General features: G+C 48.1%; 5 protein-coding genes; 2 read left to right on the top strand and 3 right to left on the bottom strand.

Annotated features, from left to right (window-relative positions):
• Nucleotides 1-4,103: 4,103 nt before the first annotated feature.
• On the bottom strand, nt 4,104-9,343 carry GSTUM_00009508001 (uncharacterized protein; the record flags this gene model as incomplete). XM_002840757.2 has 8 exons in its annotated part: nt 4,104-5,383; nt 5,440-5,832; nt 6,277-6,744; nt 6,868-7,051; nt 7,130-7,755; nt 7,822-8,178; nt 8,332-8,777; nt 8,895-9,343. The coding sequence occupies 8 exons, from the start codon at nt 9,341-9,343 to the stop codon at nt 4,776-4,778; spliced, it is 3,531 nt and encodes a 1,176-aa protein (XP_002840803.1). The 3' UTR covers nt 4,104-4,775.
• A 2,177-nt stretch (nt 9,344-11,520) lies between these two features.
• On the bottom strand, nt 11,521-12,534 carry GSTUM_00009507001 (uncharacterized protein). XM_002840756.2 has 2 exons: nt 12,445-12,534; nt 11,521-12,389 (listed from the first exon to the last, which is right to left on the bottom strand). The coding sequence occupies exons 1-2, from the start codon at nt 12,475-12,477 to the stop codon at nt 12,024-12,026; spliced, it is 399 nt and encodes a 132-aa protein (XP_002840802.1). The 5' UTR covers nt 12,478-12,534; the 3' UTR covers nt 11,521-12,023.
• Nucleotides 12,535-13,628: 1,094 nt separating this feature from the next.
• Nucleotides 13,629-16,317, bottom strand: GSTUM_00009506001 (uncharacterized protein). XM_052355819.1 has 3 exons: nt 15,997-16,317; nt 15,733-15,886; nt 13,629-15,665 (listed from the first exon to the last, which is right to left on the bottom strand). The coding sequence occupies exon 3, from the start codon at nt 14,878-14,880 to the stop codon at nt 14,509-14,511; it is 372 nt and encodes a 123-aa protein (XP_052211784.1). The 5' UTR covers nt 14,881-15,665; nt 15,733-15,886; nt 15,997-16,317; the 3' UTR covers nt 13,629-14,508.
• Nucleotides 16,318-16,926: 609 nt separating this feature from the next.
• On the top strand, nt 16,927-18,765 carry GSTUM_00009505001 (uncharacterized protein; the record flags this gene model as incomplete). The annotated part of the gene is made up of 1 exon (XM_002840754.1): nt 16,927-18,765. One exon carries the CDS (start codon nt 16,927-16,929, stop codon nt 18,763-18,765), a length of 1,839 nt encoding a protein of 612 aa, XP_002840800.1.
• A 1,349-nt stretch (nt 18,766-20,114) lies between these two features.
• GSTUM_00009504001 (uncharacterized protein) lies at nt 20,115-23,190 on the top strand. XM_002840753.2 has 5 exons: nt 20,115-20,948; nt 21,079-21,345; nt 21,408-21,573; nt 21,643-22,553; nt 22,602-23,190. The coding sequence occupies exons 1-5, from the start codon at nt 20,583-20,585 to the stop codon at nt 22,695-22,697; spliced, it is 1,806 nt and encodes a 601-aa protein (XP_002840799.1). The 5' UTR covers nt 20,115-20,582; the 3' UTR covers nt 22,698-23,190.
• The last annotated feature ends 3,035 nt before the right edge of the window (nt 23,191-26,225 follow it).

Below are 26,225 nucleotides of genomic sequence, written 5' to 3'. Positions count from 1 at the left end.
TAGTAACAACACTAACATGTACACCTCCCCCCATTACTCCATTACTAGATACCCTTCCTATTTAAAACAAAAAAGAAAAGAAGAAAAGAAAAGAAAAGAAAAAATACTCACAAAAACCCAACAACCCACTTAGCTCCAGCACACCCCGCACACACCCGCCCCAGCCTAAAAACAAACATGACCCAAGCCCCCCCCGTAGACGGCATTATGCGCTAAAAGCATGGGCACCCACTCCTTGCTCAGGATGCACCACGCATTCAGCATTACCACGAGGAGGCCAGCGAGCCGGGTTATATAATACTCGAGGATGCAGCGGGGGCACTGAGGAGGGAGTTTGGCGGGGTAGCTGGAGACGGGGGTAAGGAGGAGCGAGTGATGGAGAGGAAGAGGTGTGTGTTGAGGAAGAGTTGTGCTCTGGTGAGGACGTGGAGGGGAAGATGTTTGTGTGGGTGGAGGGGGGGGGGTGACGGGTGGTAGTGGGGGAGTGGAGGAGGAGGAGTAAGGTTAGGCTGCTGTAAATTACCGTAAATTTACTGTAAAATATAATAATTTATGTAAAGTATTTCACCTATAAACCAAAATCTAGCCAAGGTTCAAGCCAGCATATTAACGGCTTTTTGTCATTGAAGGATATGACATAGATTGTACACTTTATATGAGAATATAAGGTGAATTAAAAGTCCTCTACAAGTTATTTTCTTCATACTTTTTCTCCCACTCTGTATCCTCAGTACTAATACCAATTGCCTGTTATTAGACCATTTATTGAATAGAACTAGAGACATTTCACATTCTCTACCTGGATTTAATTATATATGGATGGTACAGGAAGGTTTTCGCTCCATTTTCACCAAATCATCAATTCACAAATTGTTTCTTGATCTTGATATTAGGCTTTAGGGTACCTCAAACCCCTATTCTTGTAAATTATGCATGTAAATTGCAAATTATATTCTGTAAATTATTGTAATTTATTTTAATTTACGTAAATTGCCTAACCTTAAGGAGGAGGAGCGGGGTGTGGGTGACGATGTAGAGGAGGGATAAGAGGGATATTACTGTTTTGTTCTACATTTGCGTTTGTTCTGATGATAGTGATAGTGGTGGCAACCGTGGGTTGGAAGAAGAGGCAAGTTAGTGGTGGAGTTGAACAATGTTATGTTTCAATTGTGTGGCGGAGGGGGTGCGGATCTGTGAGTGATACCTTGTGTTCCAGAATCTATTGGCTAAGGCCCCGCGCTGCAACATCCCACGGTTTTGTGTTTTACTATCACGGCCAGCGCAATCTCAGGCACTGATCTCCCACACATGGAAGGAGATCACCCTCTCACAGGCCCAGAAATTATTAATTAATTAATATCATATCCCAATAAGATTTTCTATGATACTACAACACAGAAAACAAACACCGAGTGATATCTCTTGCTAGAGTTCGCTGTGCAGCGACCGACGCATGAGGTGGGAGTGAAAGGTGCACTCGATATACAAACAGTTGGAGCTTATCAAGCAATTGCGCCCAAGTACTGAAAAGGAAGCGCATGGCTCACATTATAGTTTATTTAAATTTCAAATTTAACGAGGTGGTTCATTATGCTCCACAGAGTACCAGGAGGGTTAACAGAAAAGTAGCGGTAGTGGTTGTAATCTTGAATCATTACTAGCATCACAGCCGACTCGGCATACGCATGGGAAACTCGTCAAGTTGCACAAAACGACAAAGAGGCTTTTTGCGAGATTCAGCGCAATGACGGTGGCTGGGGGAGTTCACTGGGGAAGGAAATCCCCAGCGTAAAAATTCATTCCGGTGTGATTGAGGTGGCGGGGAGGGGGGGGCTGTTCGGGCTCGCAACAGGTTCCACACATTATGGAAGCATGCGAGGTGATGACCAAATAACGCGGACACTCCACTTAGGTAAACCAGCAAGTGATATGGGCAAGATGAGAACGGGCTTGGTTGGTTCTGATTTAACTGGAGGATAATATTTGGCAAGCGGCACAGCCCCAGTCACGGTGACTTCCTGTCTGGAACATTCCCTGCCAGAGCTCCACGTACAGTACCCTGAAGAAGTTGATTACTTCTGATGCTGTGGTTGTCGTAACTGACGGGCAATGATGAAGTGGAGTGTTGAAAGGGGAAGTATTTATTCGATCGCTGCGTGTGCAAGTCATGTGACAGGCAAGATGCTCGAGTTACATAATTAGCACAACACTCACTCAATGGACGACATGTTTGACACCCTATCAGGTGACATGGGCGAAAGCCTCTAGTCTATCTCTTGCATTTTCCTTCATTGATCTTATCCACTTGCGAGTACAGTATCGTAGACTAGAGCCTGCTCAAGGATCTTTTGCCAAGAATGCCCCCCCATCATAATACCAACTGGCGGAGTCATTCTCTTTCGCAAAAGTTTTTGGAGATCAAGCTTGGCACTTTCTATAGCAGGAGGTTCCCGCCTTGGCCAGAGCCAAGACTAATCTCCACAACTTTTGTTGTAAAAACTTTTGCGACGAGCAAGTATGATTGATACCCATCTCAGGCAAGAAATATGATACCCGGAAACAGGAGGGTCGATTTCGTATGGGCGCTCAGACACGCACGGGTGTTTTGCCATAAGTTACATTTTGCGAATCCCTGTTTCCGGGCACTTCTTGCCTGTGACGAGTAGACTATGGTAATTAGACTGTGCAAGTGATACCGATGGATACACCCGTCACGTGCCTCATCTAGGCAACACTACGAGTACGGTACCGAATCCACATAGTCTACTAGACCCCCCCACGCGAGGGATATCTAAATATCGCACTCGTTATGGCACCTTTAGCTTCAAGCGCACCTTTTGTTAATCATATGATAGAAACAACCAAACCACCAAGTCGTCAAGTTTATATCACGGGAAGTTTTGTGACTGACCTGACTGACTAGTTATCGCAATTGGCAATGATATGAATACTGTATGAGACACCATAATACCGGTATATGTCAACCTTGAGAGAAAAAAAAGAGAACTTGAACCCTTAGACACTCTTTTACTCGCCTCAAACTACCGTTCTATGACATAAGGTCCTTTGTAAAGTACCGTACTGGGACAAAAGGATTCATCCAATGCCCTTTTTACGCCAAAAGTGCCCATCTTCACCACCCCCTCATTGCGTAATATCTACAAGAATATGTGCAAAGTTGTCCACGCATTAGTAAACCTGCAGATAACACAGAGGATATTACACAATCACCAGATATTACAAAGTGATGGAGAAAAGGTTGTTTGAGCATCTGGTGTCGGTTGGCATGTACTTTTTTGTATCCCCACATAAAAATTTAGTTCACTTTCACACTGGTCGATGCAATCATGAACAATGAAGACAGCTTTGATTCCTTACACTTCTGCTTGCAGTGTGCAGTGGTTGGAATAGATAGTTATTCCGTAGCTGATGAAACTACTTGAACTGTTTTTATGTAATTTAAGTAGCATTGAGAATTGTCTATTTGAAAGTGTCCATTTTTGGAGTGAAGAGGGGATCGGACGAATCCTTTTGTCCCCGTACCGTATGATATGGTATGATAGCATCTACAGCTCTGTCGAGTGAGCCAATATTATTTCCAGAGCACAGCTGCAATATCATAAAGATGGCCCCACGGAATCTAACAACGATTATGTTATGGTACCTATTTTTCTCAACGCTCTTTGGATCCGGCATTCTTTGTTGGCGCTTCTTCCTCTTTCTGCCGACATCAGTTTGTGTCTTATAGATTCTCAACGGCTGACAGCAATGCGAGCTTAACGAGAGTGCTTTTTCGGATCTCCAGTTTTTCTAAAGGCGATGACTCAGATGAAAGAAGGATCAATGATGATGGCAACAGAAAATAAATGTCCAATGTTCGCCCTCGATCCCAACAGTTTTTCTGTGTTCCCCCATTTCCTCAGTGGATCCAGTAGCCCCCCCCCTTTTTTTTGAAGTATGATACAAGAATTCTACATAGAATGTTGAGGAATTCATTATGAATAGACAACGACATCTACTTGCTAATGTCCGTACCCCCCCTAGCGAGTCCATTCACACCTCTAACGGTACCACAACCCCGACATATAGATAGATAGACAAAATATGAGAACATTCCATCAAGTTAATTCAAGGTAAGTTAAGCCATGATATATGATATCCATCGAAATCGTCCAACTAAACCCAACCCACACGTACCTACAATGTACCTCCAGCTCTAGAAGAAGAAAACAGGTTACTACTATAGCAAATTGTTATAGATCACAGCGTAACAGGAGCTGGCTATCGTGTCCGTCCCAATGAAAGATAAAAGTAAAGAGATGAAGAGCAAAGAAAGAATGAAATGAATACACATTCCAACTTATTTGTAATGTATGGATGGATAACGCATAAGCTCACGGAGCAACCAACTGAAAAAGTAATAGGAGGAGAGGTGGGTAGAGATGAAAAAAATGAAAATAATGCTTTTATCATGAATCACGTCATCGTCACACATCTCATTTCGCCATTAAGCCAGATGTGCGAGTATAAACTCAAAGAACAACCCCCCCATCTCCTAAACCAAGGCCATCGTGGGCACAAGAAGGTACAACGACTGTAGGAAGATAAACAGAAAAAGGAAAGAGTGGAAAGCAAGACAACGAAAAGCACAAAAAGTACTTCCCCTCAAAACTTCTCTACATGCCGAAATCCTTAACCTGCCATCGCTAAAGAATATATGAACAGGGCCAAATGCACAGATCCCCCTTCCACCTTCCTTCCCTCCACGCTTTCACTTACGGTTCCATAGGATCGGTGACGTCGTGCACCCCAGCTGTGTCATTGTTCCCATCACTCAAGGTCGGCAATAACCCCTCGTCATCATCGACTGTGATGTCTGTAGGTATGTCGGTGTGTTCAGCTGGGCCAAGCAAGGAACCGATAAACACCCCATCATCAGTACTATCCCTCAGCAATCCACCTCTCGAGCCAAAGCTAAATCCTACGGTAGGTGCCTTGCTAGAAGTAGGTGAACCTTGAGTTCCCGGCATCAAAATCATTTCCATTCCACTGCTCTCAGAATACGACGGTGGTGGCTCATTGCCCCAGAGATTAGAGTTACCCGGAGTGCTATAGATAGTCGATAATCCGCTCGTACCACCGCCCGACGATCGGCCATTCGGTAAAACTGTAGCTGAGGAATCGCCGGACGGTCCGCCTTCCCCCGCCCTGGTAGGGGATGTATTCCGTGAAGAGGAAGCTGAGCCCGGTGAATCTGTTGGTTCACTCAACATCCAGTTAAGACGCGGTCCACCAAGTGTGGTTTCGGATCGGCGCCGATAGAAAAGGAGGTATGCAGCTGAAGTAATAACTTTCTGTTCTCCAACTTCCTTAACGCTGGAGTCTATAAATTTATTAGTGATCTTAGCAATTTTAAAGTCCAGGCTTGAGGAGACGAACCATCATAGTGATACCATTTGCCGTCAATCCAGCTTTTTGCACAAGCTGTATAATGACCACCACCTAACCCGCCATAATGATTATCTACCGCAATCAGATCGTAGACTAAACTCTTTCCTTCCTCCTTGAGCCCAACTCGCTCTTGAAGATCTAGGCCAGTGACGGGACAGTCAATCAAGACATCAATCTTGTCCCTGAAATTCCTCGAGCTGGAGAACCGTTTAAGATGGATGACAAGAATATCTGGGCACTTCCACAGCTCAAACTTTTTGCTGGCTCGCCTATGAACTTTACAGCGCGGGCAAAACCAGGGGTCTTCCTCGGAGAGAACCTCCTCCTTAGCGAACTCATCGAGGCAATCTTCAAGGTGAATTCCCTTCCTCTTTCGCTCATCTCGGCGGCGGCGTCGTAATTCCAGCTCCGGGTCTTGAACAAGCGGTACACTGTTGAATAATGGAACACCACGAAGGTCACCGCTGGATTCACCGCCAAACATGCTGTCGTAGCCCTCAGCACTCCACTCACAAATGAGGCCCTCTCCCCACATGATGAGGGGTGGATCATCAGCGATAGATGGGCTAAATGATCGGGTTGGGGTTTTGAATTCGCGACAAGAGGGGTTGCCACTGCTATTTCCATAGAAACGGTCGGGAGGGGTAGTGTTGAAAGCAGTCTGTGTGTATTCCGCAGACGCATCATACGAAGATGCCTCAGCATTTTCATCGTCGCTCACGTCTTGCATCATATCTTGCTCGGGCTCTGGAGCATCTTGAAAATTGTCCACATCGCCATCACTCGCGTCACTAACAGGGCTGCCCCTTCCTGACAGACCGGCACTGGTGAAGTAGTCGCTGGTCTTACGCCGTGGAGGACTAGCCGATTGCACATGATTTAACCGTTCTCTGATATCAAAAGCGGTCTCTAGCGCTTGCCATCCTGTTACGACAGCGGAGTCACCTGATCTTCGTTTTGTGGCCATAACTGTGAAAAGATCCTCTATTCCCGCTGGGAGCGGCCGCCTTGGACTCTTCACAGCCTTTCTGTCTGATCCGACCATAGATGAAGCATCCTTCATCGAAACATCCACGAATCCATCATGAGTCTCCTCCTCTGTTTCGTTTATATCTTCGAGCTCATCCTTGACTTCCACTACCTCTTCAGTTTCAGATTCACTTGGAGATGCCTCGCTCTCGTAGAAATTGCGAGTGGTCAACACCTGATACTTTGCGATTATCTTCTTCACGATCGCATCAAAGCTTCTCACCTCATCCCTGTTTACTACAATGAAGAAAGGCAATCCAAATACTTCAGGAGACGTGCCTAATCCGTAGCGATTCTGTTTCTGCACCCTATGAAATATAGGAACAAGCAGCCGGTCGCACTCGAGAGCGTCCGGGTCAGGTACATCATCGTCATCATCAAACCGACCGTAACTCGGTCCATAGAAACCGGTCCTCCTTGGTTTCTTGCTTTTTGACGGGGGATAGTTAGTCGGAACATCGTCCAGCTCGTAGATGAAGGCATCGTCGTCTTGTCGAATTGTTTCCGAAACAGTCTGGAAATCTTCGTAGTGTTTGAAAAATTTTCCCTTGTAGACTTCCGAAGCCATAGTCTAGCACAAAAAGAAAGAAAAGAGAAATCGGTTAACAAACCAACATCACACAGGATTAGCCATTGAAAATAAACATACCTTCTTAGGATCAAGATTAAATTTTCTTGCAAGATGCTCCTTCAATGATTTGATGCTGCTGTTTTTATCCATCTCTACTGGAATCTTGATTAACCCCCCACCAGAGGCACTGCTAGGGTAAAAGTATATGTCTCGGCCCCAAACATTTTCAACTGGCAATGGTAACGTTAGGTCCATGAAAGGATCAAAGGTAATGCTAACTTTCTCGCAGTCAGGGCACACAAGAGTGCTCTGGTAAAGCCCACCAAACAAATCCGCAATGACTGAATCGTTTCTCCGCTTATATATGGTCCAATGCTCCTGGGCAAGCCTTGCAATCGCCTCGCCATCTCCAACCATCTTATCGGTCGATTCTGGCTTTTCAATGTATGGCTTCTTCTGAATCCTATTAAGGTCCTCATGCAAACCATCGAGGAGAAACGCCAGAAACTCTTGAGTATCCTGTTGCCCATATCCCGAGAACGACAGGCTAAAGCGACTGATGGTGCTTTTGAACTCCCTGGGCGATACCGATACAGGGCATGTTGGCGAGAAGATATATCCGAGAAGAGTCGCATACGCCTTTGCTACCTTCCCGCTATGAGAAAGTGGATTACTAGGATTCAATTCCTCCATATACTTATTGCCTGTATAGTTGCTTCATTAGAATATGCATTACGAAGGTAACAATGAGGGAACAAAAGAGCACATACAGAGAAAGTAGTTAGACAGTTCGGTAACACTGCGTAAGCACTGCAGGGCGCTGTTCATGTAACAGGTGTTACCCAAGTTGCTCAGCCCACATTTACCTAAGGGTCTGCCATCCCGACGTTCTGCAGGTCTATTGAGAAATCCGGATCTGATAACAGCTGTGCTAGTACTCCCAGAAGGGCTGTCCGGCCTTGCGGAAGCTTTCTTCTTCACCGGCCCCCCCGTGATATTCTTTCCATTCAGAGCCACAGTAACCTGCTGACCGCCCTTCTTAACCGACTTGGTCGGTTTCTCGCTGATCCATTCACCATCCGAGCCCTGCTCTTCAATGACAATTGTGCCGCCAGCACCCAAGCCTGCTGTGCTAATCTTCATACTACCATTGTACTTTGGATCGTTAGATTGATCCCCGAGCTCTACTAGCTCCCGCTCGGCGCCAGGATTCAGGTCCAGGAAAGGTTGCATATCAATGACCAACTGTTTGAAGGGCCCAGTGCCCTTCTCTTTTCCACCCTTCCTTGACGATTTACTAGCGGGCTCCAAATCGTGCTCGAACGAGCTCTCTATTATCCTCCACAGACGAATTTTTCTCGCAGCATCCACGCCGGCCAACTTCTTGACTTTTCTCAGGAGCTTTTGGAAGCCGTCGGTTTTGCCGGCAGTGATCCTCTTTGGTGATTGCGATTTCTCCTTGTCCAACACGTCCTTAGTTATGTTGGTGCTGGGATCTCGGAGTTTGTAAAACGTAAACGTGGGCGGGTAGATCTCATATTGGATATGTGGCACATTCGTCTCAGAGGTATTGACCGCTCTCCGAGTAATAACAGGGGAGCCTTCAGCTAGACCGTACCAAGAAACAAGTGAATTCCAGGCTTCCTCTGGCAAAATCTCAAAGTCATCGCCTAGAATGCCCGGCTTGATGGCGACAAAGTCCTCCGGAACAGCAGAATCCTCGACGCTTTCCCCTTCATAAAATGCCCTGTCAGTACTGAGAATCGGCGTTTTAGATAGCGGCGTGAAGGAAATGGACTGTCCGCCTCCACATCCAGGGAAAAGGAACGGCAGGCTTGAGCACGTACTATCGTCCGAAGTTTTCTTGGCTTGTCCTTGCATTTGAGTTGTGTCCACCAAATCAGAATTGTCTATGAGCCCTATTTCTCCTTCGGCACCTTCCTTGGTGAGCTGAACTCCAGAGTCCGAGAATTTTGCCAAGAGTTGATTCAACCAGGGGCCAGAAATGATATACCCCAAATCGCCTTCCTTCGGCTTGGTCTCAATTTTAGATTTTATAATAAAGTGAGCTTGATCCTCTAAAGATGGTATGGAAACCGACGATACCGGAGTTGCGGAGGCGGAAGATGGCTGAGTAGACCCAATAGTAGTCGCAGTAGAGGGGGCTATCGACACCGCTGTTGAAGTAGCATCGATATGGATGACCCCCCCATTACCTTCAGATGATGCCACACTGCCGTCGGCCACTTCCACCGAAGGCTCCCTCCTGCTCTTCTCCTCTGCAGAAGGCATCACCGTGTCCTCATCCATCGGATCCGGAACGCTGACAAGTTCAGCTGAAGGTGGCTCTTCGGACTTTAGTCGTTTGGCCGGAGATTGAGAACGAGAAACAGCTGAGGTTGATGAAACTTGTGTAGAGGGACGAAGCAGCGTGGAATCGGATGCTGACGTGACAAGGTCCACGGAATCGGCGGGAGGGGAGCCGTTGTCCTGTTGTTCCTGCAGGTTGCTCATGGCGGGTGATAGTGGTGATTGTAGCTGCTGCCGTGTGCCGGTAGAGTTGATGGATAGACCCCGGTGCGAATAAAGACTGGGATCTCGTGGTGACAAAGCTACGTCAGGGGAAAATGAACTAGATCCCTCAGCAGTGGGAACAGGTTTGGAAGGATCGGATCGGGATACAGTGGGAAACTTTAAATTGTTAATGCCAGGGAACGGTGAAGGAGAGGGCGAGGGTGAAGAAATGAGGGGTGACGAGGGGGAGGATGGCGACGACGCCGGGGGACTAGGGGACGGTTGATCCGCCTCAGTCTCCACGTCGGACTGCAGCTTTCGTTTCTTCGTGGTGATTGATTTTGGGGAGGAGGAGGCTGAAGAAATCAGCTGCCTACCCTGATGCTCTGGGTGGGACGACGTTTTGACCAAATGAGCCCGAATTACCAGGCTTCTGGACGGGCTAGAGAGACAGCGAAACAAACGACGTTGCGAGGAAAGGCTGCGATAGGATAACAGGTTGTTAAATGTTTTCCCACACCAACGAGGAAGAGATGTTAGGGATGATGGAAAAAGCGGTCCAGAGTGAAGAAGAGAAAGAAAGAAGTAAGGAGGTAAGCAGTAGGGGAAGAAGGCGAAAGAGAGAGAGAAGGAAGTAGGCGGAGGGAGGTAAGACAGGCACGGTTGTGTACGAAAGGGGAAATTGTATTGATGTTTTTTATTATTATCTATTTTACTATTTATTTTTTCCCATGTCGATTTTCTTACCCTATAGCCCGATATGATACAAGCCAGAGCGTAGGTAAGCCCTTCCGTAGACCCTACTCGCATCCGTAATGCTGTGATAGGAGCGAATATTGGACAAGTACGAGTATCATCAACTCATTGGCATTGCAGGCAGTTCAAGCCCTGGTGTTGATGTACGGTACGGTATCCTAAAGCTTGACTCTCTCCCATGGCGCTGCCACAACACTAGCACTTGAGCAGAGTAGGAGAGCAGAAAGAGCAAAAAAGGAGGGAAATCTCAGGTTGAGCCACTAATAAAAAAAAAGGCATGCCAGTCAATTTCTGTATTATGGGAAAAAAAGGAAAGAAGATGAAAAATCTATCACACAGCCGAACGTCCAGTGTCACAACCAACGAAGCGACCCAAACAGGAGCCCGCGGGGGCCCGCTGACGAGTGTAGCACAAAAAAGGAGAGCTGTCGGATCAACCCAGTGCAACATATATATCTAGCTTGTGGTCATGACACCAAACAAAGCCTTTCCCCTTTCGCCCACCAAGCTTCGCCGGGAGATACGGTAGCTGGGGAATATAAGAGTCAATAAAAAAAAATAAAAAAAAGAACAAAAGTGCAGATGTCTGTCCATAACACACTCGAGCACAGTGCCGATATCTTCGAATAACAGCCGGAAAAAGGGTGCTCGATCCTGGACTATCCGAAAATTCGGTCGTTGCATTTCAGCCTCACGAGGGATGCCTACAATTGGCGGTTCAGGCCTGCCAAACCGGTGAAGGCGAGGAGGCCGTAACTCTGTTGGATCCCTTGCGATTTGCAAGATGCAGGTCAGTGGAGGGATGAGTCGTGATTGTACCCGTACGGCGATGGATCGATCCGTTGACGATACACATTTTTGCATTTGTCGGCTAATAGGAGATGATTTCTCAGGCTTCCGCTTTTTTGCGCAGGCGGGAATTAACAAGTTGCAGGATTCCTAGCGGTAATCAAATCATTATTTCGGCACTGGGCAGAACGATCTAGAAGAATAGCTACGGATAACTACGACTGACTATTGAGGGTGACAGCTGGACATTACAGCATCTCTATCATAGGTTGCTGTGGATAGTCTAAACCTGCAATACTCATCAGATTCGTGCCCGAGTACTGTACTGTACGAGTACTCGAGTTCTTGTACTTGTACATGTACCGGTACTATTATAGTATCATACCTGTGCTTAGTCTACAGTAGAAACAAGCCCGTATGATAGCAAACTCCTGATATCTCAATAACCTGGGCACCGGTACCGCACAAGAATGCAGTGTCCTATCCCAACCTCCTGCTCTGACAAGTGGAAACGTGTTTGTAGCAATAAGGCAATACCACCACACCATCCGTCAAGGATGGTAATCTTCCCCAGTATATCCGTAAAGAGCCTCAACCACTGCCGCCGCTCGACCCCTCAAGGCTCAAACAAACATCTTGTCCTAGCGAGGCAACGAGCAGAGCCTCAGCAACAAGCTCCTCCACCCAACACTAACTCACGATGAAACCCGTCTGCACGGAGAAGACACTCACTACACGATACCCAACTCCCCCACTTGTAATCCAAACTAGACCCTAGCCAAACTGGTATCCATTGCCCACACAAACGGTCACCAAACGCCATTTATTCGGATTTTTTTTTTTTTTTTAAAAAAAAGAAGAAAAATATAACTTGATAATTCCATCCCGAACAACAACAATCCCATCAAATCTATCAAACTCCCTCCTTCCCACCACCCCCTCCCTCCTTCCCCTTCTTTTTAGCCTTCTTCCTCGCCTTCCTATCCCTCTTTTTCAGACTTCCCATCCCACCCTTCGCCACCTCCGCATACTTTTCAAAGAAGCCTTGAAGCTCATCCGGCATCACGACTGTCGAGATCTTGATCCTTCCATCTCGCTTATCGCTCTTCTTTCGCTGGTCTTTACTATTGCCGTTCGTCGCGCGGATTAGCAGTGGCGAGTTCCCCGCAGTTGATGTGATCGGGGCTGAAGGGTAGAGGAGGGGTTTTTGGGTGAGGTATACGGTGGACTTTTCCTTTGAGGTTGCGGTCGTTAGGAGTGTTGTTAGGGATTTGAAAAACTGAAGTTTGGTTAGCTGAGGGGAACGAGGGAGGGAGGAGGTGGAGAGGAGAAACTTCTTCGTGGGTGAGACGAGGTGATTCAGCCATTTTGATGGGAGCTTATTTAGTAGAGGCGGGGAAAGGAAGGGGGGGTTGCTGGTGAGCTATTGGTGCCTGGTTTGGTTTGCTTGTTGGGTGCGGGATTAGAGTACCACGCGGTACTTGCGTGATGCTTAGAGAGATGGTGGGGTATTGTTATCTTATCTGATCGACGAAAGCACCGAGTGTCACTCGATTAGCGTTCAGCCAGGAAACAGAAATGACGGTCCAGACAGGTTATTGATGAGAGTGCCATGAGATTCTATCAGATGATTTCCTGAGGCCTGTAAAGATCAAATAGTGCTATTTTCAAAACTGCCCAGTTTAATGGATATTGATTGCGAGCTTTAAATAAGCGGAAAAGCTGGCCAATTTTTATACAGGTTAAGTTGCAAAGTCTGAAAATCTACCTCACACTTCTGCCACCCTACTCACCTATGAATACGGTACCATACCGGAATCGCAGCACACGTAACCCTGTAGTATACACCCTACGCTCCAGTCACGCAGCACCACCGGACATCCAAAAACTCCCAAACCCTCCCCCCTCCTACGCCCCTCCAAAGGAACATAAGCCTCACCCACAGCAATCACCATTATGATCCTGCATATGATACGTCCCACTCCTCCACCCACCACATCAAGAACCCCTCCTAACGAGACAAAACAAAAACCGAAATAAAAAAGACATCAAACTATCATAACCCCTCACTCGCCCCCCCTCCCCCGACCAGCCAATCACATACAACTACGAACACAAACACACAAACTCAGCAGGGGAAAAGAAAAAAATGACCTCCCCCTCCCATACAATCCTTATAGTCCTAATCTTGATGACCGCCTTTTCACTATTACTGCTCTGGGCTGGACTAAAGTACATCGAATCCTGCGCGCAATTCCTCGGCGTAGAGCGGGACGATTACTTCGACGAGGAGGCCGGCGACGGGAACGGGCGGGGTGTTGTCCCCGAGGTTGTTGCTCTCGCACCGACGGCGCCGGCGGCGCCAGTGGTGCGTCCGCCACCGGATGCTGCCAGGGGAATGGTGGCTGGGGCTGCAAGTGGTGGGATTAGGATTGTTTAGGGTGGTGCTGGTATTGCTTGGTGGGATCGATGGAGGTAGAGAGGGGGATGGGGATGGGGAGAGGTGGAATCGGGGTGGTAATGATATATTATGTGATAAATTCATGAGGTTTGTCTTAATTTTATAACCTTTCTGGCAGTGGTTCCATGATAGTCTTTTTTTTCTTCCTTTTCTTTTGATCATTCTTCGTCGGTTTGCCTGCGTGAGCGCATGTGTGAGGTATATCGAAAATCGCATCGTGGGGATAAGTTAGGGTTGTTGGGGAACAATATATGATACGACAATTCTGTTTTGATATTATGATGGTAATCCGGGTATCAGAGGAAGGTATGATAGTGGAAACAAAGCCCAGGAACCGCCAATCCCAGGGAACAAACCTACACCCGTCTTCCATCATGCCGCTACCCACAACAAACCCAACCAAAAACTGGTAACATCTCACCTGATCTTTCCGTTACTTCCTCCTCCCTCTTCTTTCTCCTACACACACCTCTCATCCACTAACAAAGCAATCAACTCCACATGTCAGCCGAAACCAAGCACACTTCCTTACCGCAACCTATTTATTCCACTTCCCAGAATCCTCCCACCATGACAACTCAACACTCTTGGGGTGGACCAGACGGCCAATACACCCCTCCAAATCGCACTCCAATCTTCACAACCACGACCATAACCTTCTACACCTCCGTCGAAACCCCCAACGCCTTCACCACGATTACCTCTCCGCTACCTACTGCAACAACTACAGCCACCGACACAACCACCTTCTTCCAAACGGCGACAACCCCATCAACCATCACCGTCACTGTCAGCATCTTCCGCCCATTCCCGGCACCCACCAATTCCGATACCCCCACGGGCACCGGTACACCCCCGTTCCGCAACAACAGGACTTACTGGGAAAACTGGTCCCCGGGCCATAGAGCGGGTTTGGTGATTGGGGCACTTGTCGGGGTCATGGCGGCAGCACTGGTACTATTCTGCATGGCGAAGAGATGTCGAAGGGAAAAGCGGGGCCCGGAGAGCGACAGCTTGTGGGGAGGGAGCGTCGAGACCGGCGACGGCGGCACCGAAGATGCCGCGGCAGGAGCCGGGGGGGTTGGCCGCTTCGCAGCCGGTATGTTTGGAGGGAACAAAAAGTATCGAGAAGGGAAGGGCTTGAGGAAGGATGGAACTGGCCGGGCTCGCAAAGTTGATATTCACCAGATTTCTGACCCGGTTTTTCTGCATTCGTCGCGCGGAGGTATTGAGGATATCCCTGGCACAGACCAACGCCCTGCCGGGGCTGTGCAGCCACCGCAAACGCCGGGGGGATCGAATTGGCCATTACCAACGGCGGAGAATGAAGCGTCTGGTGCCACTACTACGGCAGGACAGCGCAGAGTTTACAGTCAACGTAGACAGAGTTCGAGGGAAAGTCCAAGTGTCAGAGCTGTGAGTTATCAGCCATTGCCCGCAGAGGAAATGACTGAGGATGAGGAGGAAGTGGGCAGGGGGATTGCGAAAGGAGGGAGGAAATTGCAGAGACAAATGAGGCGTTAGCTTGTATATCAGAGTGTGCTTGTATACCACAAGTAGATACCCAAGGATGGCGATAGTGCTGTAAATAGCTACGGATATGACCCGTGAGGAAGCTATTTCGGCTCACATGCATACCTGAATATTCTTAATCTATTCTTCTATCATCACATCTCACATCATCACAATGTCCCATGCCTACTACCAGGGACAGCAAGTACTGTACGCCCTGGTGACCTCTGTAGTCTGTTTGTCACCACCACCACCACCACGTCAACATAAAATCACTCGCAAAGGCGCACATCCGAGCGAGCCACCCACAGCCACTCCTGGTAAAACCACAGAGTATTATTTGCGTCAGGTGCCATCCAGCATCGCCTATACCATCACCATCCTCGTCGAACTTGCCATGCTGGTCGCCGTTGCTGTGTGATGGGTAGTAAGCATAGGCCCTGCCTGGCGCCTTATTGCATGAAGCATTCAGATATGCGATTTAATTTAACCGTGAAGCTCACAACAGGTGCCCAGCGGGTAGTCAGGAAAGGTGTTGTAGCAGATATTTTTTTTTTCCCCCATAGTTATTATATAAACCGCCTTGTCTGGCTTACGATAGGTAAGAGCGAACCACTCTGAGGAAGGGAGGGAGAGGGCCACAACTGACTAAGTATCATATCTGGCCCTGCATTGCATTATCTGTGTTGCGGTGATTCTTCCAACTGAAAACTCCACTTTTCTTCTTTTCTTTTGCAGGTTACAACCTAAGTCAAGGCTTCATACATCTTGAGTTGGAAAAAATCTCCGGCTGTCTGGACTCTCTGGGTGATATGATACCAAGATTATCAGCCGGCAACACGATACTGTAGCATCGAATATTGTACACCTTAGACTCCCAACCACAAAAAACAGCAAAGGGTTAGAAACTTACAGTACAGTTGGACAACCCTGCACATCCAGCTTCTCGTCAGGTTTGGTGCGGTTCTAGGCAATGGCACCAACTCGTACCGCTTCCATATTGGAGGAAACTGAAGGGAAAGATCATCCCACGCTCGTCTATGATATACCTTCTAGCTATACTTCTCTACCGTTCACAATACCATTATCAGACCACTTCAAGGGACGGACGCTACCAACCATCTTATCTCCCAGGACGGTCAATAAGGAGCAGGCTTACGAACAGGATGCAAGAAATGCCGTGGGGATCGCGGTTGGCGTCACTTTGGGTCTACTAGGTCTAATATTGGCAATTGTGATCTTTTGTTGTTGTGTCTCGTGGAGAAAGTCAGGGAAACGCAATAAACTTGGGGGAGGAAGCCACCGTACTGGTACCAGAGAAGTATTAGGCCAGCCACAACAATCCCGCGTCAGGTTTGCGAGGAGCGGCGGCGAAGGCCATCATGTACAAAATGATGTAGGATGTTTGGAGTCCCTTTATGCGAATTGTTGTGGAGTAGGTTATTCATCTGGCCGGGGAAGCCGACGGAGGTGGAGCAATAGCACTGGAGGAAGGGGCGGTCTTGGAGGGCGCAGATCAGGAAGAGGAGGGGGTGGTGATGGTGGTGGTGGTGGCAGGCGTCTCTTTGGCCGAGGATACAGAAACAACTGTGTAACGAAACTTGATGAGAGGATTGGCAACCATGCGCAGAGTCAGATATCGCGAACCGCTCCTCCTCCACAAACAAGAGGGAGAAATGGGTACAGTGCAAGAGAAAAACGGCATCAGCTGCAAACTGGCAGCAGAAACGATAGACCCAGGAGAAGCCAGGAGATTGCCAGGAAATCAAGTATTTTCCCGCTGGAGAGGATACCTCTACCCACTCGCCCGCCAGGCCGTCCCCTCCGGCGCGTTCGAGACCATATGCCAACGGATGGAAACCGAGCGGGACAGTCAAGGGTGCGCTCAACGAGGTATCAAAAGAAGTCCCTGAAATTGAGGCGGACGGCAGCAGTGCCATCCCAAGCAATATCATTTCCTTACAGGCCCCATAGAAGAAGGGACAGCCCCTCAAACATAAGGCATCCACCGCGGGTCTACATTCCGGGTAGCTTAATGAGACCGAGGCAAATCCGAGAGGTTATAAGAGAGGATGGAGCAAGAAGGATCCGGGAGATCCAGACCCGAGTACGGAGTCGCTCGGGTCCGAACAGAACGAATTTACCTTCAGGAAGCGGGGGTCCGCTAGCTTCCTTTTATCGGATCTCTCCACCCGGTGCAATAAGCGACACTTCCTCGCAGCTATGTCAGCTACCCAGTGCCCCTTGGCCTTCGAATATTCCCCTATCATCGCGCACATGCTCAGAAGTTACTCAGTATTCCTCTGAGCCATCAGATTTAGCTGAGCACACATGCTACCAGTCATCCTGCACATCATCCACAGGCGCTCCATATCACTTCCCTCCACTGGAGCGCATCCCCGGATCCGCAGGCACATTCGACGATTTCACCTCGCAGGTTTCTGCAGAACCCATGATGAGCTCTGGCTTTGGCTGTTATTCCCTTGAAGAACTAGAGAGCAGACTAGAGACGATAACCGAAGACGAGTTCTACAAGAGCACATGCTCCAGTTTATGGTCAACAGAGCCCTTTAATCATGAGCAGAAGCGCGCAAGTATCGAAATGGAACATCCGGGATCACTGGTTAATTTTTGCTCAAGCGTAACAACCGGCTCCGCCGCGCCCGGTACTGTTCATGAAGCGCTAGAACAAGAACTATCCGATTCCACCACGCCTCATGCCTCTTCCCAGGCAGATGCCGAAGGGGCAGCGGTCACCAGTGAGACTTCGAGCGCCTTAAGCTCTCGACCATGGACTTCCAAGCGCTCACAAAGCCCTAGACCGTCTAACCAAAGCCCGGGCGGATATGGGCGCACACACATATTGACCCCAGCTACCATAACCATTACCACCCAAACTTTCGAGCGACCCGCCTCCTCAGCTGGGCATCCTCATTCATCAACAGCAACAACACGCACTTCGGGGTCACTATCCTCTGCTTCATTCAAGAGCCCAAATGAATCGTCCGTTGTTAATGCAACACCTTGCGTGAACCAAGATGCCGTAACGCCTTTTGAAGCCTCTGCTCCTGCTGTCCTTTCTCCCATCCGCACAGAAATTATGCCCGGCACCCCTGACCAGCTTCCGCCACCGGCAGAGCAGTGGGAGGAACTGGGAGAGCAAGAAGTGCTGGGAGAGCAAGAGGTGCCAGGAGAGCAAGAGGTGCCAGGAGAGCAAGAGGTGCCAAGTGAGCCAGAGGCGCCAGAGCATAAGTCACAGAAATCAGAGGATGTACAATCAAATGTTTCATCCAGCCCTTCCTTTCCCATTCATAATGACGGGTGTTCGATATGTACTTTTGTGCCTTATCAGTCCTCAGGCGCCGATTCGGTGGCAAGCCAAAGTGGGCGCAGTTTCTCAAGGAACACACCATTTCCACAGTACCATAATACTTCTCCTAGAGAGGCAATGCTAATGCATTCATCTGCAGTAAGGCCAAACTCACGAAGTCTTGTGCCTAGGGTGCTTGCAGGAGAACCGATTGTGGATTTGCAGAGGGAGCTCCGGGAAGCACAGTTGAGACAGGAGCTGGAAAGGCTCGGAGGAGCACCAAATTGTGTGGCTGGGCCGGCAGCTTCGTTACAAGCCACCGTTGAGAGTGTAGCGGGTGATAGCGATGACACTGGTGGGGTTGATGTGTGAGATATCTTTTGCCCTCGCAGGGGGGAAAGGCGGAACGTGTAACCCGGGGGGGGGGTGAAATATGGTTAGATTTGGAGGATGTGTGAAGAGAGGTAGGACAGGTAAAAAAATTGGCGAGCAATTCTACGATAATAATTTTACAAGTATTGGACCGATCTGCATCATTTTGCCATCTATATAATACTCGTAAAATTCTGAACATAGAGTTGTTTAGGACTGTTGTCAGATAAGGGCAGACAACAGCTTGAAATCCCTGCCTGGTTGCTGAGTTTACTTGCACAGCACTGTACGAGTGCGGCTATTGGGTGGTGGCATGGTATCATAATAGTTGCTTTGGTAAGTACCGGTAGGCTGCTAATCTACGATACTGTCGCCTATCAAAAATCACTGGGCGGCCACAGACAGCAACAGGTAAGGGCCCCGGGCCCCTCTGTACTTGAGTACGGTAAATTTCAGTTTTGTGGCGACTCCATGAAGTTCCTTGCCTTTCGGAGCTGCAGGATGGGTAATGATAGGACGGACGATGACGAACCGTCTCCAAGCACTCATTGAGGTAAATAGTTTCCTTTCTAGACTTGAGAATACCACCATGAGTAAATTACCACCCATGATTCCCACCTATTCCTGGTTAGTCGGAAAAATTGATGCAAGCCTTTTTCCCTTGTTATCGGGGCGTGTTCAGTTATTTTTGATTGGTGATAAATACTTGGCCCCTTGAGAGTTTTATGTTAGGACGCCCTACGTGCCCTCACAGGTACCGGTACGGTACTCGTGTCTTTGCACCAAGAATTGGCACCCCTTTTGTCATACCTGTAGCCACTATAGAGCCATACGAGTGGGAGGGCAAACAGGTGCTGATTCTTGTCTCAGGGGCACGGGTATTTCCGTGTCGGTACTAATGTCCTGAGTGCTCTTGCTTTGAGTCTCCTCAGCCGAGTATGGGAGAATTAGTGATGGATACTGTGAGTTTTCGAGAGAGACCGATCTCATATGAGCGGAGGATATCGGGAAGAGCGGGTGTCGCTGCGCTCCAAGTGGGTGTAACTGATGTTTTACCTAACCCTATTAGGAGCCGCTAAGCTTCTTGAAATCTTACAGCCCATGGGCAGACCCAAAGAGGGGACAAGTGACATAAGTTACTCGCCGCCCCTCCCATCTTGGGGAACCCCGCCAAGTGGGAGGTCTCCCAGTGGACGACAAAGTGGGGAGGACTCCATTTGTTTGCTGGAATAAAAACCTGCACCCTATGAAAAGATGCCGGTTCTGGAAAAAATTACTGTCCCATAAGCTAGAAATAAATAAATGCTCCATCACAGCTTTATTATGCCCAGGGAAACTATCCAGAACCCATCACAAAAGTCATTGCTGAGTACGATACCTAGATATTTACCCCAAGGCCCAGATTATTGACAACCACTGAGAAAAGGATGATCTGGAGATATCGCAGACGGGTAGACAAGGAAAATCGTCAGGGGGAGGAGGATTCGTGGTCGTGGCTGTCCAACACCATAGCATGGGTTCAAAATACCCCAGTCCCATACCATCCTCGCGACGTCACCACCACCCCTACAACCTCAACCACTTCCATCGCATCGACCACCTTAACAACTACCGGTACTGCTGGCTCTGGCACCAACCTACCGCCTAGCTTTGCATCGGTTGCGCCGCGTTCTCATCATCTTCGATTTCAACAGTCCTACTCTATCCTCCAGTCCCGTTCACCGTCTGAAGACGGTTCCAACGAATCGGAGCGTTTTAGCTTCATTACTGCCGCCGGTTCTCAAACATCTCTAATAACTTTCTCCACAGCTGGTTCTATGTGGGAGGATAACAACCCGCTACCATATGACCGTCGGTCGTCTACCTCATCGTTCCGTGCACCAGGATACGATTCTCCCCATGCAGGAAGTGATACAGAGCCGCCAGATTTCCTTACCAGGCCACCCCATACACCTCCGGAAACCTCAGGAGACGAAGCCGGGAGCAAACGTGGCGATGAGGATGATGAGGATGAGGATGAGGATGGAAATGAGCAATATCGACAACAGCGAAGAGATCAAGTTTACAATTCTCGAGTAGAGCAAACTCTTCTGGAATATAGAGACCCCCCAATTGCCATCACCGATGCGGGGAAGAATTCTGAGGGTAGTGGCGGTTTTATTGTATACACCATCAGAACGGGGGTATGTTCCCCCCCAATCTTTTGATTTTCCCCTTATCTTGCGAGCATCGTGTTGGTCAGGAATTTGAAAAAAATTCACTGGATTGCACTTAGCGAGATCACAGTGTTCAAGCTAACCTGTTTACTTACAGGATTTAGAAGTCCGCCGCCGATACTCTGAATTTGAATCGCTCCGTAGAAACCTTTCCTTACTCCATCCTTGCCTTATCGTTCCTCCCATTCCGGAAAAACACCAGGTCTCCGACTACGTTGCGGCTCCTACCAGTGCGAAGGAGAATGTCAACATCATTGATCACCGGAAGCGAATGTTGGGTGTGTTCTTGAATAGATGCGCTAGGATGCGTAAAATTCGGGAAGACAGTGTATTTCAACGGTTTCTGGACCCTAATGCGAGCTGGGTATTTACCTTTTTAACCCGTTGCAGATAGAGGAGATATACTAATATACGAAAAAATTATAGAGCGAAGTACTGCATTCAGCGCCAATTTCAAATTTGCCGAAACAACATCTCAGGGCTCCTCCCCTTAACCCTTCCAGTCCATCACCGGCTCATCAATTTTTACCTCTTCCATCGGCTTCTGCAAAGCTCAAAAATACTTCTATCTCTCCTCCTTCATCGTCCTACGGTAATTCTAGATCACGGGGTCATCCCCGTTTCCCACCTCTCAACCACACGCTTTCCGAATCTGAACTAGACCCTTATTTTAACAGCTACGAATCATCTACGCGGGTTTACGAGAGCTTGCTCACAGGTTCTATCGAGCGTGTAAACCGTAGAATCTTGAAACGGTTATCTGAGCTCTCCATTGATTACCACGAATTGGGTGCTAGGTATAATGCGTTCTCGTTGTCAGAGTCTGGGGATCTTGCGTCTGCGATTGAAAAAATAGGGCAGGCTGTCGATAGCTCCTATATAGCTACAGAGGGGTTGGCTCTAGTTCTTGGATCTGGATTCGCAGAGCCTTTGCGTGAATCTGCTCAGTTCGCTGGGGTAGTGCAAAAGGTCCTTCGTTACCGGGTTCTGAAGCGCGTTCAGGAGGAAATAACAAGAGATCTATTGCACCAAAAGCGGACACTACTTCAAGGACTTGAAAGATCGGAGATGGAAGCCAGGAGAATTGAGCAATACCTTCACGGTGGATCAGGCTTTGAGGGCTCTAGTGCTGGGAGTGTAGAGCCGTCTGCGAGGGCTGATGACGTGGAATCAATTGACTCCGGAGATTTCCCCCCAACACATAGTGACACCTCGCCGCCGCAACGCTCCAAGTCGATAACCCAACGTTCAGTGTCTTCATCGTCACGTGGTGGTGAGTCACAAGGGCACCGAAAATCTCAATCCTATTCGCCACCAACAGCTGCTGGGAGCAGCGGCGGGGGTTTTTTAGCAAAGGGTTTTGGAAAACTAAATTATGCTATCCATGGAATCGTCGATGTTGATCCTGAGAGAACTAGAAGAGACAACATTGGTAAAACACGGGAACAACTTCAGCAATTAGAAGCGGCAATTGAGGCTGCTGAGAAGGATGTCAAGGATGCGAGCAAAGGCGTGTTAAAGGATTTGAGGCGATTCCAGAAAGGCAAGGAGGAGGACTTGAAGAAAATGATGGTTAGTTAAAGTACCTTACTCTTATGGAATTATACTAACTACTTATAGATCGTCTACGCTAAGTGCCATATCGAGTGGGCTAAGAAGAACTTGGAGGGGTGGGAAGAAGCTAAGGAGGAGGTTGAGAAGATTCAAGCGAAATAACCTTAATGCCTCAACCATTTGCGCATTGTAGGTCGAGGGCGGTCAGGTTATAGTGCTCTCTTAATTGAAGGATTTCTCTGTTATGGCGTACAAAAACGTTTTCTTGCTACATTGCTGGCTGGGTAGCCAAGTTAGTAGGTTTGCGCTGGGTTTCGTGCTGTACTATTGAGTCCAAAAATAGCATGTCTTTCTGTCTTCCATGCCTTCTATAACATGGCCTGGGGTTTTATTTTATTTTCCCACTATATTTTGCCTCTAGCTATTATTTGATTTACTGGGCGCCGAATGCTTATATGGTGGTAATACTTTTTTTTTCTTTCATTTTTTCTTTCTTTCACAAGTTGGTTGGTATCCATCTCGATATCTCTCTCACTTCGTGTTAATCTCCCTCTCTTTCTACAGGGCTCGGCTCTAGCTCTTGGGTGCTGATTTGTATTATAAAGTCCTGGTACTTAGTTGGCCTGGTTAAAGAATGCAGATATATTTGCTCCAAGCTAAGTTATTTGCCCAAAGCTTAACCAGCTATAACACTAGCGGTTGGAATCGATAGGTATTGTATTCTGTACCGATATTATGACACCATAGCTGATGATAGGTCCACAACGACCATTAATTACGGGTGCTCCGTAATACTGCTGTCCAATGGCTGGTTGAGCTGTATGGTATCAGTTTATACCTTCCCCTCCCAGAACATATACTTAGGGTTTGATGCCTTCGTTCTGTGGAAGCCATCCGGGTCTTGGAGGGTTATAAAATATGATAGATGTTGTATGGGCTTTATGTCACCAGCTAGACTTATATTCTCCCCTGCTTTGCCTTGAGCCAAATCTGGTCACACGATTATCCTGAGTTGGTTCTATCCTGATATGGCCCATTGGGGGTATAGCATGGTATCGCAGCTCCGCAGCTACCCAAACCTCGGACAGGTTATGAGACGACCAACCCAAGTCAGCCTCAGAGTTTAAAGTCCACTTCTTGTCATGAGTGGTCTTAACTTTTTTCTGCCGCCTTTTCAGGCAGTTGGCTCGGTGGCATATTTGTATCCTGGATCAATGATAGGTTTTGCTGGAAAGTAACAATTCTCTACTAACTGCAGCAGGAGGTATTGACAAGCCACGCTAATTAGTTCCTCCCTCTAGAGTTTTGGCTATGATTATTTTTTCCTGTTTTGGCAGTTGGTGGCAAATGAACGATTAGTTATGCTCCTATTCACCTCTTTTTCCCTGCGTACTCCATTCTCGGCAACAACCAAGTATCCCTAGCTCGGCCGCGTGGAAGGAAGAAAGAGGGGGGGAAAGGTGAGCAAAAACGGAACCAGTAAATATCTCTCTAATTCACCCCCACCCGTCTCGGGTACTCAAATGGCTTATGCTCGTAACCTCTTTCTCCTACAATTACAACACCTGCTTTATTAACTCCCCATCACCAGCCATCATTCGATGCACCATGTATGTCGCCCGTTACTACTTTCCGCTCTTGCGAATCTCATGGGGAGGGTCTAACTCGATTGGGAGCAGTTTAACGGCCATCCAATTATTCCACATATCTTCCTCACAACTGTTTCCTAGATATCTCCGGTATTTTGGAGATACCTGGAGATCTCAGGGAGTGGGTGGCGTTAACAAGGCTGCGCGAACTGGCACATGGAAAGATATGAGAACTCGGGTGAGTGTTGGCAAACTGAGAATTACTCGTCCCCCGAGTACATATCTCTAAAGTCAGGTTCCCCCTCATCTCTCATCCCTCATCCCGAGAGAATGATGCCGTGGGCCTCTTTGACCCTTTGGACGTCAATTACGTCTTAGAGGATAGGCTCCCTCACTGTGGCAGGGAGGGTGAGCTCCCCGGAAGGGTATTACTCATGAGTTCTGTTGAAAACTACGGCGTAATGACTGGACTTGATGAGATGAAAGCGATGATATTCGTATGATAAAGAAGAAGAAAAGAAAGACAAATCCGAAAGAGACAGTGTCAATTGTTAGAAAAAGGTAAGCGTATTCCACATTCCACATACAACCTAAGCGGGTGCTTCAGTGAGGACGTAATCCTCAATGCATACATCTCATCCAGTATGTAAGCGATACTACAGTCCACAGTATAGCTCTTAGTCCGCACACTTCCAATCTCAATTCCGAATGCCTATCAACTCTCCTAATAAGATCAGTTGTCTTGTTGGCCTCAGCGGCTGCCGGGCCGCCAACTTTATCGAAAATGCTGGTAATGATCTATTGGCGGGGTTGGAAGCGTTGATATCTAGGGTATTCAGCGGATTTATAAACCATATCACTCAAGGAACTGGGTTGGTCTCTCCTATGTCTACAATTAATTTTATCACACATAACACTCTCGGGTCTCGCAGATGGGTAGAAACCATGTCATTATAGGGGACAATTAGCTCTACCAGTACAGTACAACAGCAACTCAGAGGCAAAGAGTAGGGCAAGAACTACGAAGCGGAGCATAACCATCAGTTCCAGAGTGTCCCTTCTCCACCCCCATGGAGGTGGGCAGCTCCTCTTGGGAAGGTGTTGGTGCATGATCAGGACGCTTGCTCGGAGCGCTCTTAGAATTGTCACTCTTCGGAAAGAGTCTAGGGTCCACATCATCAGGGGTATGGGATAAGCCATGCCTGGCTAAGGCTTGTTCAAATAAGATACGCGCCTTTCCACTCTCGTTCGGTTTTCGAAGGAACTCGTAATTTTTACGGGACTCGATAACCTCGCTCACGGCTGGCATCAGGTACATGGGCAAACCAGCTTTGGCAATTAAATCCTCTTCTTGCTCTATCGGGTGTTAATACCAACTCGCAATAACATCAAATCGGCCTCCGAGAGAGATAAGCTTACTAGTCAGGGCTATGTTAGGGCGGAATTGCTTTCTGTCAGTACCCTTTTGGTTGTGATCGCCCACCCTGTCCTTGGGACCCCTTTGGCCAAATGACTGGTTGGAATTCACACGGCTGTTCTGGCCTGCCTTTTCCTGGCCGGTTCCTATGGGGTGTTCAACATCAATCACTGTTCTTAGTTCTACCTAACGGTAGAGAACTTACCATCAGTCCCGTTGACACCTTCAGCGGAGCCTTGATTGAGAGTAGAGCCACGTCTGGAGCCAGCACCAACACCGATATTTCCAAGCAAACGTCCATTACCTATTTTCTCTTCAGCAAAAATTTCCATACTGCAATTGCGGCTGGCACTTGCCTGTAGTTTCAGCGCAACTAGATTCTTTTTTAGCAGCGGCGTCCACCTTTAGCTTATCATCCAAGCCACCGTCGCCGTGAACGGCACCCTTGCTGGGAAGAGCAGAAGCACCAGGTTTGAAACCGGCAACACCATTGGTGGCCCCGCGGATAGTTTTGTCTCCAACCTGGCAGTTAGCAAACACCTCCACATATCAAGATATTGGGCTTACCAGCATCATCCGTAACAGGGCCCCCTCTATCCGAGGCAGCATCCACTTCCGGCTCACTAGCTACAGAGAATTCATCAACGTTGTCTGCTGAGAGTTAGTTTGCGAATTAAAAAGTCA

Source organism: Tuber melanosporum, assembly GCF_000151645.1.
Source record: "Tuber melanosporum whole genome shotgun sequence assembly, scaffold_58, strain Mel28".
Lineage (NCBI taxonomy): Eukaryota > Fungi > Ascomycota > Pezizomycetes > Pezizales > Tuberaceae > Tuber > Tuber melanosporum.
Note: the sequence above shows the minus strand (reverse complement) of the source record. Positions and strands in the feature narration are given on the sequence as shown.